This window comes from Stegodyphus dumicola, chromosome 1, assembly GCF_044657685.1.
Source record: "Stegodyphus dumicola isolate Sdum_Otavi_A_Nest chromosome 1, ASM4465768v1".
Taxonomy (NCBI): domain Eukaryota; kingdom Metazoa; phylum Arthropoda; class Arachnida; order Araneae; family Eresidae; genus Stegodyphus; species Stegodyphus dumicola.
In genome coordinates, this window is record NC_140768.1 from 184,624,744 (window position 1) to 184,641,990 (window position 17,247).

At 34.1% G+C, this 17,247-nt stretch overlaps 1 protein-coding gene across 2 annotated transcripts in view; it reads left to right on the forward strand.

Annotated features, from left to right (window-relative positions):
- The window catches only part of LOC118181964 (uncharacterized), a 270,816-nt gene that overhangs the window by 177,288 nt on the left and 76,281 nt on the right, over positions 1–17,247 (forward strand). For both annotated transcript variants that reach the window (XM_085823611.1, XM_085823604.1), the window contains exons 21-23: positions 6,377–6,545; positions 7,967–8,077; positions 8,792–8,994. In XM_085823611.1, the coding sequence (XP_085679737.1) occupies positions 6,377–6,545; positions 7,967–8,077; positions 8,792–8,994 (483 nt within the window). The remainder of the gene's footprint in view (positions 1–6,376; positions 6,546–7,966; positions 8,078–8,791; positions 8,995–17,247) is intronic.

Sequence of the window (17,247 nt, forward strand, 5' to 3'; positions counted from 1 at the left end):
CATCAATTTTAGGAGCCACCCAATCTCTGTGAACGGAAAATTCAGGTAGAAGCTTTGCCAGTACCTCTGTAGTGTCATAGGTGTCTAAAGTATTGCTGTCCTAGTTAATTGTTAAGCTTCCGTCTCAATTTGGAATTCTGAGAAACAATATCCCGGGAAAACGATGGTCTGAGTGTGCCCCACACCTTTTCCTCTACCACCACCCTGCCGAGAGGATTTTGAGAAAGCCGTGTATTTTTAATGCCGCCTTGCCGCACAGGCACTATCTGCTTGCAAAGATCGATGCCTTCTCCAGGATGCGAATTAGGACCCTTCGGTAAGTAGTCAGCTTATCTAACTACTATAAATGGAACGGAAAGTAAAAGACGATCAGACATGTTTCATGAAACAGTGGAGAGAATGAGACAGTTCTATAAGCTTTCCATAAACTCAACAGTTACTAAAAGGCGCGAACTTTATGAACTGACGTAAGAATGACTGAACTTTGTTAGCATTCCCTTTCAGAGATCTTTTTTAGCTAATCCGGATCTATACCTTCTGGGCGGCATGCAAATATACTAAATACGTACACACTTTTTTGAGGTTACATAAGTTGCCCTTCTTTTTTTTTACCATTACCGACAAATGGTTTCAATGCCCGACAATTATTTTTTTAAAAAAGGTGTTACTTAATGAAAAAATTTGTTTATGTACAATGGAATGCTAAGAATATTTTCCAATTAAATGGTAATTGATCTAAAATTAAATATGTTTCTAAATTTTGATTACTTTACAAATGTTACAGCTACATTAACAACTAAAAATAACAGTTAAAATGTACATAATAATTTTTAGTTAATTACGTACACGTTCAAACTCTGTATACTTCGCCTGACACTTTCTCAAAATATTAATTTAAAATCTTTAGCCTTGAAAATACTAGTGTAAATCTCAAACCCCGAAAGTTTCGTGAATGCCAGTACTTAACCTCGCGACCACCCAAAAATTGTATTTTTTTCTGTAGGAATAAAATGTTTGCCATATTTTCAGTAGCACTGTAGCGTTAACTAAATTATAGATAAGTTGGAAAAAGATGGGTGAATGAATCATCGATTCACTGAAATTATTTCTTCGAAATTAATTGAGTATAATTTGAAGGGAAATAAGATTTTGAACGCCTTGGATGGTTTTTAATCATGATATAATCTGATAAGATGCTTAAAATGAAGCTATCTAGGAATATACGCGTCGAGTTAAGAAAGTGATCCGTCGGACCAGAAATATTTTTAATTTAAATGATGTGTTGATAACATCGCATTAATAAGTGAAAAGGTCAAATATACTTTTTATTAAAAATTAAGAAACTTCTGATTATTCGTTTGTAATAATAAAAAATATCGCAAATATCTACACTAAAGAACAAACATATTGTTACGAAATGTACAGACGCGGTAAGATGGTTTCCCCGCAAAGCAGTTTTAGGGTTGCCATAAAATAAAATAGCAAGGAAGGCAGCATTGTCACATTTAGCGAGAAATCGCCCATTTGGCGATATTTCGCGACAAAATTGGTGATATATTATGGACGGATGGAGAACCTTCTGGAACGAATTCTTACCGGTTTAGCCCAGAATGTTCTCGAACACAAGCCGAAAGCTATATAAACCCTGCTGGTCCGCAGTCAGTTCGTGTGTGTCTCTCATCGAGTGTGTGTGCCTCGCCTAGCGAGCTGATAGAGTGTGCCTCGTCGAATGCGAGATAGTTAATATCGAGTTGGTGTCTCGTCTAGCGAGTCAATCTCTGCGGAGTCGATCCGAGTTGACAGCCGGGCAGCGAGTGCCGAGTGGGTCTTCGAGTTCACCGAAGGAGTTTGTTAGTGTATCGCGGTTAGTGCATCGTCGAGAGAGCGTGTTGAGCTCCGGGAACGACTGAACAGAAGAGTCGGAAGCCGTGCCCTGTGTGTCGTCGAGTGCATCGCGAATTGTAGCGTGGAGAGTCTCGAGAGTACGTGGAGTTCCGAGAACGACCGAGCAGAGTCGGGAGCTGTACTCTGGTGCTTTGCAGTGAAGGTGTTTCCACCGTGATAGCCTGATAACCTAGAGGCTGTGTCGCTGATCGTGTCAGCGTCTTTATAGTAGTTCATCGACGACTGTAAAAACGTGTTTTGGAGCTGCCTTGACAATACTAGCCAATAAAGTGTGTTTCGATACTTCATCAAGTGTCGTCGTTATTCACTCTAAATCCACACGAACCCCGTACGAACGTGAAGGAAGAAAATAACGTAACAACTGGTGTCAGAAAAGAAAAACGCAACAATATAAATAGCCTCTGAAGCCTTATTTAATTTGAGGTCAAAATCCCCACCTACTCATGCGGCTGTCATTTTCATGTCAAATGTTCTTACTGCCAACTGTCTGACACTGTTTGACAAACTGTTTATTAAAAGTAATTGACTGCCTAATAAGCTGGTGAAAAATAATAACAGAAGTAATTCACGATACACAAGTAGCAATCTTCTCCTCAAATAAGAATTTGTTTTTAAATATTTTCTGGTTTTATTTTTCATACGTACTGTGTTAACAGATGAATATTTTATTGTTTGATGTGCAATGCGGAATTTATCTTGTTATTATTACTATGATTTATTAATTCTTTTTATGTATGCAGCTGTTATGTGCATAATAAAGAGTGTTTAAGAAAGATTCACTGGAAAATTTGCTGTACACATTAATTAAACTCTGTTCCGTTACCACTATAAATATAAGAAAAAGTAAAGTTTGAGCATATTTAATAGTGAATTCATATTTGATATAATTAAATATATTTTGAATGAATCTTCTTTCAGCAATTATATAATGAGACAAATTTTATACTGAATAGCTGTTGAATCATTGGTGAGCGATCTACAGCTTCAGTTAAATTAATTAATTACTTTGACTAAGAAATTAATCAAAGGAAACTTTAAAATTGCTACTTTTTTTTTTTTTTTTTTTTTGTACGATTTCATATCAGATGATACATTTCAGTAAAACAATTCCGAATCTAGAATTTTTATACTTATCAAATAGGAAGAGAAAGTAACATAAAATTTTAAAATTGATTTTTCTCCTTTAAATGCCCCATTCAATGATATTGTTTTATGATTTACTAGTGTCTTTATTTACAATTTTGTTACATTTGGTAAGTCGAAAGAAATTTCGCACAAGTAATTTATAAGCTTTCAAACTCTAAAAGTACATTAAGGATATTTTTATTGAAGTTTTGTGGCTTAAGAATCATAACCTGGTAATGAAGCATTCACTACAAATACAAGTACAAATATTTTTCATTCTTAACTAATGCAAATAATATTATGAGTTGACTGGATGCCAGTAGTGAGGCCTGATAGCATTGTTACTTCCTTGTACGAAGTAAAAAAGGAAGTATTGTAAACTCGAAAATTTTCGGATATCATACTTCAGCGAAAATATCCATTTTCACCGCTATCGGATGCAATTTAATGTTTTTGCGTGACATCTGTACGTAAAGACAGAATAAAAAATTCTTTTTTCCCCCGAAGCATTGTAAAACTGATTTAAAATTAATTCTGAAATGAATCTTATGTATGTATGTACAACTGAAAAAACGAGTAGCCTCAGAACATTCAAATTTTATACACAGAACTGCTATAACATGTAGATATGCACCTCGTATTTTAGTTGCAATCGGCCGCACCAAAACTATATAAATATCTACTCTGTTCAGTGAGCTCAGTTTCTTTATTCTTATGTTTGTAATTTGTGCATTTTTTTGCTTTAAAAATGATTAAATTATGTTGTTCTTATCTTCCGGTTAATATTTTTATGCCTTTAGTTAAGATGCATACAATAATTGTGGAATTATCCATAATTTAAAAGGTTTTTAAGTGCGGCTAAGCCTAATTTTTGATTGCCATGGCAGCCATGTTTGTTTACATTTGAAACTTAGCAGAATAGTGGATTTGCTGCTAGTCTAGAGAAAATAAGCTTCGCAACAACAAAGTAACGTCTTCTTTTATTATTGCGAATTAAATTTTACTTAATTCATTCTGGGATTAACATTTAAGTTATTAGCTTGTTTTGGCTTAGAAGCTGTAATTTTAATTATAAAAATTGTTTTTTTTTTAATTGCTTTAACTTTATTTGGTGCTTTATGTTTTTCTGTAACTTTCAAATTTTAATGAAAATATATTGAATCTTTATATATTTTTGCCTTGCCGCGAAATGAGAACTGAGTTAATTAGTAGCGCATGCGCATTAGGTAAGCGGCGCTGATTCGTCTGCGAAAAAATGTTTCATTTTTATTTGTTTAATTTTTTTATACGTCGTTTTAGATTTAGTGTTTGAATAGAACTTGTGGTAATTCTTCAGATGATGTAATTTTTGTGCACTCTGAGGTATAAAATGAATGTTAATGCTGTTAAGTTGAACCTAGAGCCGAAGTGTCGCTATGTAAATAAATATAGTGAACTTTAAAGACTGCATTTATTCATTGTGGTTTATGCGCTATCGACGAAGTAGATTTAATTCAAAATTCGTTAACTGTTAATTCAATATGTTTAAATGAAATGCAAGAAAATTGCGTATAATTTAATATTCCATACGAGGAAGTCAGGTGATGTACACATCAGATTTTTTAGAACTAGAATTCTGGGAGAAAGATTGACGAAAATTGTGTTTTTTTTTTATTTTTATTTTTTGCAATGAGTACAAAGCTTTAAGTGCAAGTTTAGGGACCGAAGGAACGTATAGAAGTTAGATTTCGTAATCTTTACGAAACTGATTTCTTTAATTTAAAAATGCCAGAGCATGATTCTTTGCGTCATTTAAAACACTTTTGTTACTGGAAATATATGTCTGCGACCAAACGTTGTGTGTATATGTGGGGGAGAGGATTGTAACATAAAACACGTTTAAATACAAATCTGCATCATTTCAAAATTAACACCACCGTATGACATTTACTACCGCAAAAGTGTTACTACATCACCCTTGATGATGTAGAGGGTTTTGCGTACTGAAACTCAACCAGATAATAATAATGTTAGAGTTATTAATCAACCAATCGAATGATATCAAAATCGAAGCTAACTCAGACTGAAGTGAGATTCCATCTGGAATACATCACACTTGCTTTCCGCTTCTATTGATAATTAGACGCTGCCTCGCTGTTCTTTTCTTACCGTAACGGTAGCAGAAATGTACAAAGTTCTGCAACAGGTGTGTTTATTACGTTGTTTGTGGCTGAAGATGCCAACTACAGTAAAGAGGATAGTTCAAATCTGCCACATCTGCTCGTTACCTGTATTTCTTTTTATTTGCTTAAACATCAAATCCAACTTGCCTAATTCATTACATACACAAGCAACACACATATACGTATACACTCGGGTACAGAATTAAGATAATTAAAATATTGTACTATTTTTACAAAAAATATTGAATAGGCTCAAATCACTGAAGAATTATGCAGATATTCAGAGTCAAATACGTAAACGAAACACGTGCGTATCTGTGGAGTTGTAAATGTGAAGGAGATATAATCGCTGGGGGGGGGGGAGTCGGTGAAATGTGTGTTTCTATTTCTTTATGACCTTTATGACATTTGCCTTGTTTCTTGCAAAAGTTCGTTAAATTTTATACGGTTTTGGATAAAATAAGTAACCACGAATGTATGAATGACGGAATGAGATGGAGAATTGATAGTAGATTGGAAGCAGACAATCACGAGCACATATTGCTGCAGAATTCAGTGTAACACTGAATTGTGTGCCTGTAATTTGTGGAAACAGTTTCAGGACACTTCATTCATATCAAGAAGATCTGGACCCAAGTCGATCAAGACCCACATGGATGAATGAGAATCATTACGTTTGCTGTATGCTGTCAATGGAACCCGAGTTTACGATCTATAATAACCCGAAGGTTTTCATCTTCTCATCTTTGGCTTTAAAATCGCCTTCTAGTGGCTTTGCTATAATATATATGTATACGTAATTTTTCAACTTCTTCATTATATGATTTTATCCTTAGGATGCGTTAGGAGTTTCGAAATAGAATTTCTGGAAATATGAACTATATACTTTTGTTAGAAATCGAACCCAAATCTTTATCTTAACGAATTGAGACTGATTAGGAATCTGTAGTTATCTTCTTAATATTGCATTCATTACATGGATATGAGGGGTATCCTTAGAGCTAACAGGACAAATCCACTGACTTCTATAACGAACACTTTAATACACACTTCCTATAAGAATGACAAATATTTGAGAAGAAATACTTTATCAAAAGAACTCTTTTGCTTATTTCTTTTAAATTTGAAACATACTGTATATTTTTCAAATTATTTTTATTTTTTCTTATGTTCTTAAATTGTAGGGGGATGTTGGAGACCCTGGGTTTCCCGGTTTTGACGGAAACCGTGGACTTACAGGACCCCCAGGATCCAAAGGAGACAAAGGAGATTTTGATTATGGAATAATTGGCAGAAAAGGCGAGAAAGGATTCTCTGGCCGGCCGGGTTATTCTGGACTTAAAGGAAGAAAAGGTTTTGCTATCTGCATGGCGCTTCTTTTTATTTTAAACTTAATAAATTATGTCATATGCTACACATCTCCAACATTTTGCAGCCTGCTATGATTTCGTAAAGTTCTCCTAAAATAACTGGATCAGATGAACAATGAAAACTTGAAATTTTTTTTTAATTTGACATTAATTAGCAGTTTTTACGCAGATGATAAATAGCTATAAATAGCTGATGGAATATTCGAAGAATGTTTCAGAATGCCAAAATTGCTCACAACGTGAAACATTAATGGTTGAACAAGAAGCTAGAAAAGGGAGTTATCTTTAACAAACCAAGTCTCAACTCAACTGGCCAACGGCTCCTCAGAACTTCCAATTTATACCATTTCTTAAGGGAAACAGGCTAAAACTTCTGTAACTTTCCGAAAAATTCGTTCTTAGGGGTACCAGAAATGTCCTTAATATCGACAAGCAAAATTCGCGGAAATAAGCCAAACGAATGATAAAAATTGTTACCAAGTTCCAGTTAGCAGTTTCTGTCTGTATTTGCTGGTCTGCTGGTCTCTACAATTTCAATGTCAGTCGACCAGAATTAGACATTTTAGAAAATAGTGCATGAAACAAAATATAGATGAGCATGAAACTAAATTGGCCACAATTAAAAAATTAATTAAAATACGCAACAAGTAAACATTGAATTGCCATATAAAATGCACGAAATAACTAAATAAAAACAAAGGTATAACAATTAAAAAAAATTAAATAAAAGTCAAATTAGAAATTAGTATTTTGATAAATTTTAACGCCACATTGGGCAATACATCTTGTAAGAAATTCACAGCACCAAAATTTGGTAATTGGACTAAGATTAGATAAAGGTAAGGAATTAAATTATCAACCACTCTTAAGATTTCTCTCTCTAACTAATTAGAGTAATAACTACTGAAACAGAAGACGATTTAAGCAATTTCTTTATTTAAAACTTTAAACTGAATAAATTCATGATTTATGCTTACAATTTAAGTCTTCGTAGCTTGCGGAATATCAGTTAACAGATGGTGAATTTAAAGTACTGCAAACAGCCTAAAAGCGCAAGCAATTTAACAATTAAACATTACATTTAATATGCCATCTGTTCTTTGTATCTACATTTGTAGTGTTGTTTTCTAGTGTCCAGTCACCCTGTAAGGCTACTGGTGATCATATTCGACAATAGGGTTCAAAATCATCCATTGACTATCAAATGTCGTTTGATTTCTATTCTATGTCTTATGCAAATGATTTATTCTTTAACTAATTTTTCTGATTTTTATGAACACGCTACATTATCTGAATAGATGTGTAATTTAAATTCAGGTGCTTAAAAATATATATGTAACTTCCGTGATCTTTTATGTAAAGTAAGAATATTAAAGTGTATTATATTCTAATGTGTTCCTGTAGGAGATAAAGGAGATTCTTTTGATGCAAGAAATATCACCGGGATAGAAAAATATGTTGGCGATCCTGGAGAAAGAGGTGCTCCCGGCCCTGCAGGAAGACCAGGGAGAGAAGGTGAATAATGTTTTAAGAATATTATATTTCACAAACTAGATAATAAAAGATTTAGTAATATCTCATATATTCAGATTGTTTTTTGTTTTGGGGAGGAATTACTCTCTGAGTTACTCATTAGCGTTCCGTCTGAAGAACGTATAGATAAAGCCAAAATTCCCAGCAATATATTGCAACAAATACCTTCAGAAAGTTTCTGCAATATATTTTATTAGATAATCCTATCACCAGATTTTTCTCTCTGAATAAAAACAGAGTATCTGATAATATATCACATCAAATATCTGAAGAACGTGTTAACTAGATATTGGCATGTTTTGGGGGATAGTTTAGTCTTTATTGGATCATATCTAAAAATAAAAAGCTGACAACGGTCCTTTCGCCATTATTTCTAGAAGTTTTATATAATGTATCATTCAATGTCAAACTGATGATTTAAATTTTAAAAAGTAGCTAAATATACCTATTGAAAATTCATTTTTAGAACCATAAAGAGTTAGCGAATCGTTTTCATTTGAGCACAGTAAAGGTTTTGGGCTTCAGATGGTTACTATGTCTCAGTTACTCTTAGGAGCCAAATTTGGTAATATCCGTGATTTAAAAGGGAATTACAATTTCTTAATTTGTTATTTCAGTGCGATAAAGGTATTTGCCTCTAGATAAGATAAGTATTTGCCTTTAATACAGATGCTTTAAGAATATTGTTTGTTTCAGGCCCAGAAGGAATTGATGGCACTCCTGGTTATCCAGGAAGGAAAGGTGAAAAGGGAGAGTCTGGTTTCCCAGGATCGAGCTTTAGAGGAGAACGTGGTTTGAAAGGTTATCCAGGTTTACCAGGAGATGCCGGATTCAATGGTTCTCCAGGACCTAAAGGACCCCGTGGACCACTTGGACAACCCGGATTCCCTGGCTCAAAAGTATATGCGATATAGAATTTTTCAGACCAAAGCTTTTAATATATGTTCAAAAGAGAATTCTCCAGTTTTATACTTTAGTAAAAGGGAGCAATGCAAGTATAAAATGTATGCATAGCATTGTACCCGAATATACTAAGTTTCATTCAAATATTCTGTTTTTGAGTGAGTTTACAAACTTTATGATTTTTCATGATTATCTGGTGTGAGAAATATCTCTTAACCCTTTGCGGCACAGTGTGTCCGGTCTAGACACACCTAAAAATTTCCTTCTGTGCGCACAGAAAAATTGAATGAAAAAGGATTTATAGGTTACTATAGGTTACTATGAACCTTCTTTATTTATAGTAGATAGCAGCTCAACACAAACCAATCCATATATTTTAGCATGTTTAGTTTTTTAAGACCCTCATTTTTCAAAGAAATCTTCCAGATGTTTTTAGGGTGTAAAAGGAATTGTTTGAAAAGAAATTTCTATGTTATTTTTTTTGGCTGTATGCTAATCTCCTTATTCTATATTCGTTTTAAATTTTTACCTTGAAATCTTGCCTAAAATCAAACGGCGAACCCTAGCTGTGCCCAGACCGGGCTCACCGATAATCTAGGACAACTGAGTGTCTGTATTGTTTGTTTCTCCGCAACTCATCGGTCAGTTCTTTGACAACAATGCTCGTTTCAGCACTCTTTTTCGAAGCTCTATTCAATCAGTGTGCCCACTTTGGGCTCACCCACAGAATTAAAACGATAAGTGCTATCTTCACAAAATTTTACTTGTGTACTCCTCTAGGTCTAATTAGACTGCCTACCTTTTTTTTAATCAAAAATCCGACTTTATAATGTAGCGTTCCGGAAAGAGTTAAGACCGTAGTCAAATTCAGTTCTGACAAGAATCTCCTCAAATCCTAATATTCGTCTACTTATTATGAGAAGTTGGCCCCTTACTAGAACAATAAACAGCGTACTTAAACTTCAGAAACAGAGTTTCGTATTTATTCCCTATATTAAGTGCATGTTTTACAATATCGTTTTAATCGACAATATTCCTAACTCTTGGTCAGGATACATTCTTTTTCAAACAAAAAGGGGAAAATGCGAAAAATGCAGCTAATCCGATTGCAGTCAAATTCTAGTTAAGAGGACTTTCCTCAAATCCTAATCTTTAGTAAAACATTATGTGAAGCTGGCTACCGGCTATGATAGCACGACACCAGAGCTATTCTTGTGAGTAAATCAAGATGTCCTAGGTTCGGATCCCAGTCGCACTATTACCTTTTGCTCAATGCTTTTGCCGAAGCAGAGAAATAGAGAAAAGACATTATGTTATATTATTTAATTATGAGAATATTTGTGTTGTATAATATTACAATCATGACAGATGCATATTTTTCTTTATTGTGCAATTAAAAATCAGTATTTTGTATCTTTCCATTAAAAATTTCTAGGTTACGTTGTTGCATTTAATTAAGAGTGCTCCGATTGCACCACGCTTCGTATTAGGAAAACGTTTTAGTCTACGAAGATTCCTTGGTAGGAAAACATTTAAGCTGAACAAAGTTGACATCTTAATAACCAGAGCATTCTTTTAGAGCAGTAGTTCTTAACCGGGGGTGCCCACCCCTGGGGTGCGGTAATGTATTTTGGGGGGGCGGGAGAAGCCCCTACCTAACCATAAAAATTGTTAAATATCATTCATTAAATTTCTTATAATAAAAGATTTGAAATCTGCAGTAGTGTCCCCAATACTGAAGCTCATAAAAATTGGTAGCACCTAGCTCACTTATCGGCAAAAGAAAAAGGAAAGAGCCGGTGCCGATGGGCGTATACAATACGCTACGAAAAGGCATGGAACGCTACAAATGAACGTGAACAGGCAGCTAGGTGACGGCGAAAAGAAAAAAAATCTTTGTGGGAATACAAGCGTGACCTTCGAGAAACCTCGATGGCCACGAAGCGACGATACAAACGGAGAACGTTATCCCAGCTTGCGCATGCGCTGAGTTCAACATGTGCTACTCCAATGAAATCTACGGATTCACAGATTTGTATCTGCATCTACTGCGCCTGTGTTAGGTAGAGTCAACTATTGTGTCTGCGCCATGTGTATTATGTATTCTGACTTGTCCAGAAACCTCATGAGACTAATAGATTCTTAATTACCCGTTCAAGCCGAATAGAATTCAGTGATATTACAAATGTAAGAACATTATATATATTATATTACATTATTTCTAAATAATTAAATCGATTATAGTGAAGCCCACTATTTCAAAAAAAAATGTGGATATAAGTATGGAACGATAAGTATGCAGTTTATGGATTTACCTGCACAACCGAAAAAGATGGCATGCAAGGACCGCAATTCATCTTGTGTTCCAAAATATTTTCAAACAGCAATCTCAAACCATCAAGGTAATTAGAGCATTTCAACAATGTGCATGGTGCCGAAAAAGCGCATAGCATGAACAGCTTGAAGTCAAAGAAGGCTCGGTTTGATACTAGTGGAACTATTCTAAATTTGTGCGGACCAGCAATTCAAAAACCTTTATTAGAAGCGTCATATCAAGTGGCATATTTATGTGAAAAAAAAATCTGATGTGTACACCACATGACTTCCTTGTACGGAATATTAAATCATACGCATTTTTCTTGCATTTTATTTAAACTTATTAGATTGAATTAAACCTACTTCGCCGACAGCGCATAAACTACAATAGAATCAATGCATTCCTTAAAATTCACTTTGTTTACCATAGCGACACTCTGGCGCTAGGTTTACTTAACAGTATTATATTTCATTCATATTACAACTCAGAATGCACAAAATGTATATCATTTAAAGAATTATCTAATCGTTGCCACATGCTCTATTCAAATACTATAATAAAGCTAGAACTATGTATAAAAGAAATTAAGCAAATAAAACAAAAAAAGAAACAGTTTTTCACAGACGATTGAGTATTTCTCATTTAATTAATTCAGTTCTTACTTCGCGAGAAGGCAAAAATACATAAAAACTCAAAATATCTATATTAAAAATTACGAAGTAAATCTTAAACACTTTATTTACTCGAAAAATTTCCAGAAAGGATTAAGCATGATTTAATTGGCAGTAATAAATGAAGGCGTTATCTTTGTTGTTGCGAAGCTACATTTCTCTATACTGGCAACAAATCCACTATCCTGCTGTTTCAAATGTAAACAAGCAATGGCCGCCATCAAAAAAATTATTAGGCTTAGCGGCACTTAAACAACTTTAAAATTGTTGATAATTCTAAAAATATTGCATACAGATTTACTAAAGGCATAAAAACCTTAACCGGAAGATAAAAACAATATAATTCAATCATTTTTAAAGAAAAAAATGTACAATTTACAAACATATAAGAGTAAAGAAACTGAGATCACTGAGCCGGGTAATAGAGTGGATATATATATAAATATATTTATATACGTTTGGTGCGGCCGATTGCAACCAAAATACGAGGTGCACATCTACATGTTATAGCAATCCTATATACAAAATTTCAACGTTCTGAGGCTACTCGTTTTTGAGTTATGCGAGATGCGTACGTACGCACGTACGTACATACGTTCGTACAGACGCCACGAAAAATTCTCTTCAGAATTAATTTTAAAGCAGTTTATAATTTTTTTGAAGGAAAAGAGTATTTTATTCTGTCCTTACGTACAGATATGACGCAAAAACATCGTTAAATTTCATTCGATAGCGGTCAAAATGGATATTTTCGTTGAAATATGCTGCCTGAAACTTTTCGCGATTACAATACTTCCTTTTTACTTCGTACAAGGAAGTAAAAAGAAACCTCACACGATCGCTGAAGAGTTGATTAAACCTTCTGCTTTAATTATTGCTAAAATAGTTTTAGATTCGGAAGCACATAAAAAAATCCAACAGATTCCATTATCGAATGATTATACGATCGCGAATACAAGATCTCAGTGAAGATATTTTAATGCAAGTAATTAAAGACATAAATAAAAATCAGTCCACTAAAAATAAGCATGCAACTGGATGAGTCAACTGATGTTGATAATTTTAGCCAACGTTTGGTATTTGTCAGGTATGTGAAGGAAAAAAAAGTGATAGAAGAATTTCTATTTTGTGAGCCACTGGAGGTGAATACGAGAGGAATTGATATTTTCAATCGCATCAAAGATTTTTTTACCAAATATCAACTACCAATGAATGTGATTGGCTCAGTATGCACTGATGGAGCTCCAGCAATGTTAGGCAAAAATTCAGGATTTTTTTCACACATGAAAAGAGAATTACCGGAAGTTATAATAACGCAATGCATGTTGCATCGTCATGCACTTGCGTCGAAAGCATTGCCAGAAAGTTGAAAACAACATCTAACTACAGCAGTAAATGTAGTAAAATAGATCCGACGGCGAGCGCTTAATCATCGCATTTTTCGTGCATTTGGCGAAGAAATCGGTGCTGATCATACCGTGCTTCTATATCACACCGAAATACGATGGTTATCTAAGGGTCTCATGCTTAACAGAGTTTTTGAATTGCGTGAGGAAATTATTCAATTACTGACTAGTCAAAATTGTTATTTAGTAAAAGATTTTGAGAGTAATGATGCAATGCTGAGGCTGGCCTGCGTAACAGACATATTTAGCCATTTAAATGAATTGAATCTATCAATGCAAGGATTTGGTATAAATATAATAATATCTAGTGAAAAATTATCTTCATTTATCGCAAAATTAGAAATTTGGATACGTCGAGCAGAAAAGGGTAATTTTGCAAACTTTCCCTTGCTTGATTCTGTTATTGTGAAAAATGAAAAGAATACAATACATTTGAGACGACATTACCCGACATTGTAATACATTTGAGACGATTGAGAGAATCATTCAATGGATATTTTTCTACCGGAAATATTACCAAAACTCAGAGATGGAAACTGGATCCATTTCTATTTGACTTAAATTTGATGGATGATAGTGATCTGAAAAAAGATCAACTTATTAAAATGCAAGCAAGTGGACATGTTCAAATGGAATTCGAATAATTAGAATTGCAACAATTCTGGTGTTCACAGTTACAACGTTATCCAGAATTGGCGAACGGAGCACTGCATTTACTCTTACCCTTTGCTACCACCTACTTGTGCGAAATGAGATTTTCATCGCTTTTGCATATAAAATCTAAAGCGAGAAATCGCTTAAATGCAAGTGGTGACTTACGCGTATGTCTTTCAAAAATGAACCTCGCTTCGCCAGTATAATAATGAACAAACAACAACAGACTAGTCATTAATAAAAATAATATTGTTTTGTATTTATATAAAATGTACAATGTTTTTCAATAAACAATAATTTTCGCAAAAAATTTATTTTTGTAGACTAAAAAAATTAAAACACATTTTTCAATGGGGTGCGGGAGATATATTTTCAGATTCAATGGGGTGCGACTCGCTAGAAAGGTTAAGAAACACTGTTTTAGAGCATAATTTCTCATCTCTGTCTTCAACTCGCGACCCCTTTTTCGAAGTTAGTTTTAATGGTATCCTCTTGGAGTTCGTTAAACATTTCTTACTCTTGCAATAATAATGTACTTGGTGTCCTGCAAATTTGAGATGCAAGCACTGATTGATAAGCATTGAAATTGTTGAAAGTGTGTTGCACTAATGCTGCATCGAATAGTTAACTAAAACTTATATTTGGAATTTGGAAAGACTAATAATAATGAAATTCTTCTAACTACATTTACAATAATGAACCTGACAAAGTACGCACAGATCCATGGCAAGATACATTGATATCTGTACAAGGAATTATTAGAACGTTCCCCCACTAGCTCTGTTAATAAAAATGTACAATGCGATTCTCGCTGAATCTCACCGTAATGATCTTGGATGTGAAGGGCAGATTACTTGCGGCATGCTTACGATCTTGACACAATGCGGTAAGATGTATCGTCTGCTCAGGGATCAAAAGTCAGAAGACAAAAAACATACGTTCAGATCGATGTTACGATTGTCGCACTGACACACCCAACAATGCTTCATTATCACTAATCTTCCTCCCATCATTCTCATGCGCAGGTTCCAGAATTCTTTTTACGTGTTTGGAGGAGTGATACATTTAGAAAGCCTCCCAGATCATTTGTCATCTTCAAGACACATTTTCAGCAACACATTTGAAATATTTAGGTTACTTGAACATTACCTACGACTGATTGCCTTATTGTTTTAAGTTCACCAAAGCATATCCAATTTCTGTACAGCCGATTTGCCTAGTCTAACGCTAAGTTTCACGTAGGCTCGCTATTCCACTTTTCTGTCCACGATGAAATCACAGACTACCACCTCAAAAAACACTGTAACAAATCTTACCATTCACACAGCAATGTCTTTGGCACATTGTTTATTAAGATTGGAGGTCACTACAGCTGCAAGCGCAACTTAGCGTTGTCTTTTACTGGAGCGTTGCAGACCCAGTCCCGAAATTTTTTTATACAAATGTGTATATGGAAGAAGTATGCTAGTTGCGCTTTCTGGATGTCATTACCACTATGCGTTTGTGGCATGTTTATAAAATTTTAAACATGTAGTTTGTAACTTGCATATTTCAGATATTGAAATTATTATATCTTCTTCCTTAGGTTCCAAAGCAAGCTACTCTTCTGTAAATTAAGATTACATTTATTTTTCTACAATGTTTCCATATCAGCATTAAGGCGTTCATAATTCTCTTTTTTTTGGGGGGGGACTCCATTAAATGCATTTAAAAAAAGTGCTAGTGCCGATATTAAAGGGAGAAATATTCAATTCTATAATGTCAGGTAACTCTATACTTCTTGTCCTGCGACTCGACTTAATACAACAGTTGCATTTTATAGAGATGTAATCTTAGTTTCTGTCACGTAGCATACAGAGCTCAGATTTAGAAAACTATAATTATTGATCATGATACGAAATTGTCTTTTGAGGAATATGAAAAATTCGAATTGGCAAATGTTTGTCGTCCATAGGCGTCTTGTGTGCTCACTTTCTTTTTTTCTTTTTAGCCCAAACGGGCATTTTGCCTAGAAGGACTATTAATTTCTTTTTGGCATTTTACGTTGAAACTTTTAAAGGCTGTGTCACTTTTCAAATCGTTGCCATCGAATATTATCGCCCTGCATTATATTTGAAGGAATTAAGTAATGAAGAATCTGCATAAATGTATGTATGTTTCTCGCATTGTGATAAAACAACGGTACCTAAAGTCATCAAATTTTAAAAGACCTAATCCTGCTGCGAATATGGGCATCTGGAAGCCCAAATTTGAAATTTGGAATTTGTTTTATTACCGAGTTCATATTTTGTAAAACTTTAACAAATTTTGTATTAACAAACTCAAGCATTTCAAAGCGAGCAATGGCAACGTTGTACAGAAAAAACATTTTTATCTCCAGCGCGTGAGACTGTGTATCGGAAATTCTAAATATAGGCTCAATTTAAAATTATTTTGCGATATTGCTGTTGAACTGTAAGTGCGAAGAACATGATATTTAATAAATAAAGGTAACTCAGAAAATATTTAAAAAAGTCCCTTTGGACGTAATTTAAAATCTGAAACCTTTCAGAACCTTTTTTTTTTTTTTTCGATTTTTTTTTTGGGGGGGGGAAAGGGAATGACTGAATTAAATAGAAGCAATTGCAATCCAATTTATGTAAGACCAACATTACAGATACTTAATGAAATTCTACTTTTATTCTAGAAGGCCCAGTACTATGATGACAACTCATTTTTTCCAGGCCGCAGATTTCTAAACGTTTTAAAAGTGTGGAGTTCCCCATGTGTCCCCATGTGTCTTCACGTCTAGGGTGGAAAACATTACGCTCGTTTGTGTTCATTTTCGTGTTAAGCTAAAATGTAAATTAGAGTTTTGCTAATTTAAATAATATTTTGTTTTCATGCAGTTATTTCCTGATTTATTATTACAAAATTCTCTATTTTATTATGATACGTAAATTACCACAAAGAGCAATTTTATCAGTAATATTATTTAGGATTGTTTTATTCCTCATGTATATTTCTTCCATGAGTAGGTAGTTTTGGCGTTTGATACGTTAAATTTCGCAATTAATTTTTTAATGCAAAAATGTCGATCTCGACAACAAACCGGTCGGCCACATGATATAATATACACATTTAAAATCCTAACATTATTTCAACGTATATTACGTTTAAATAATATATACACCATACATATTAACTACACATATTATTCAT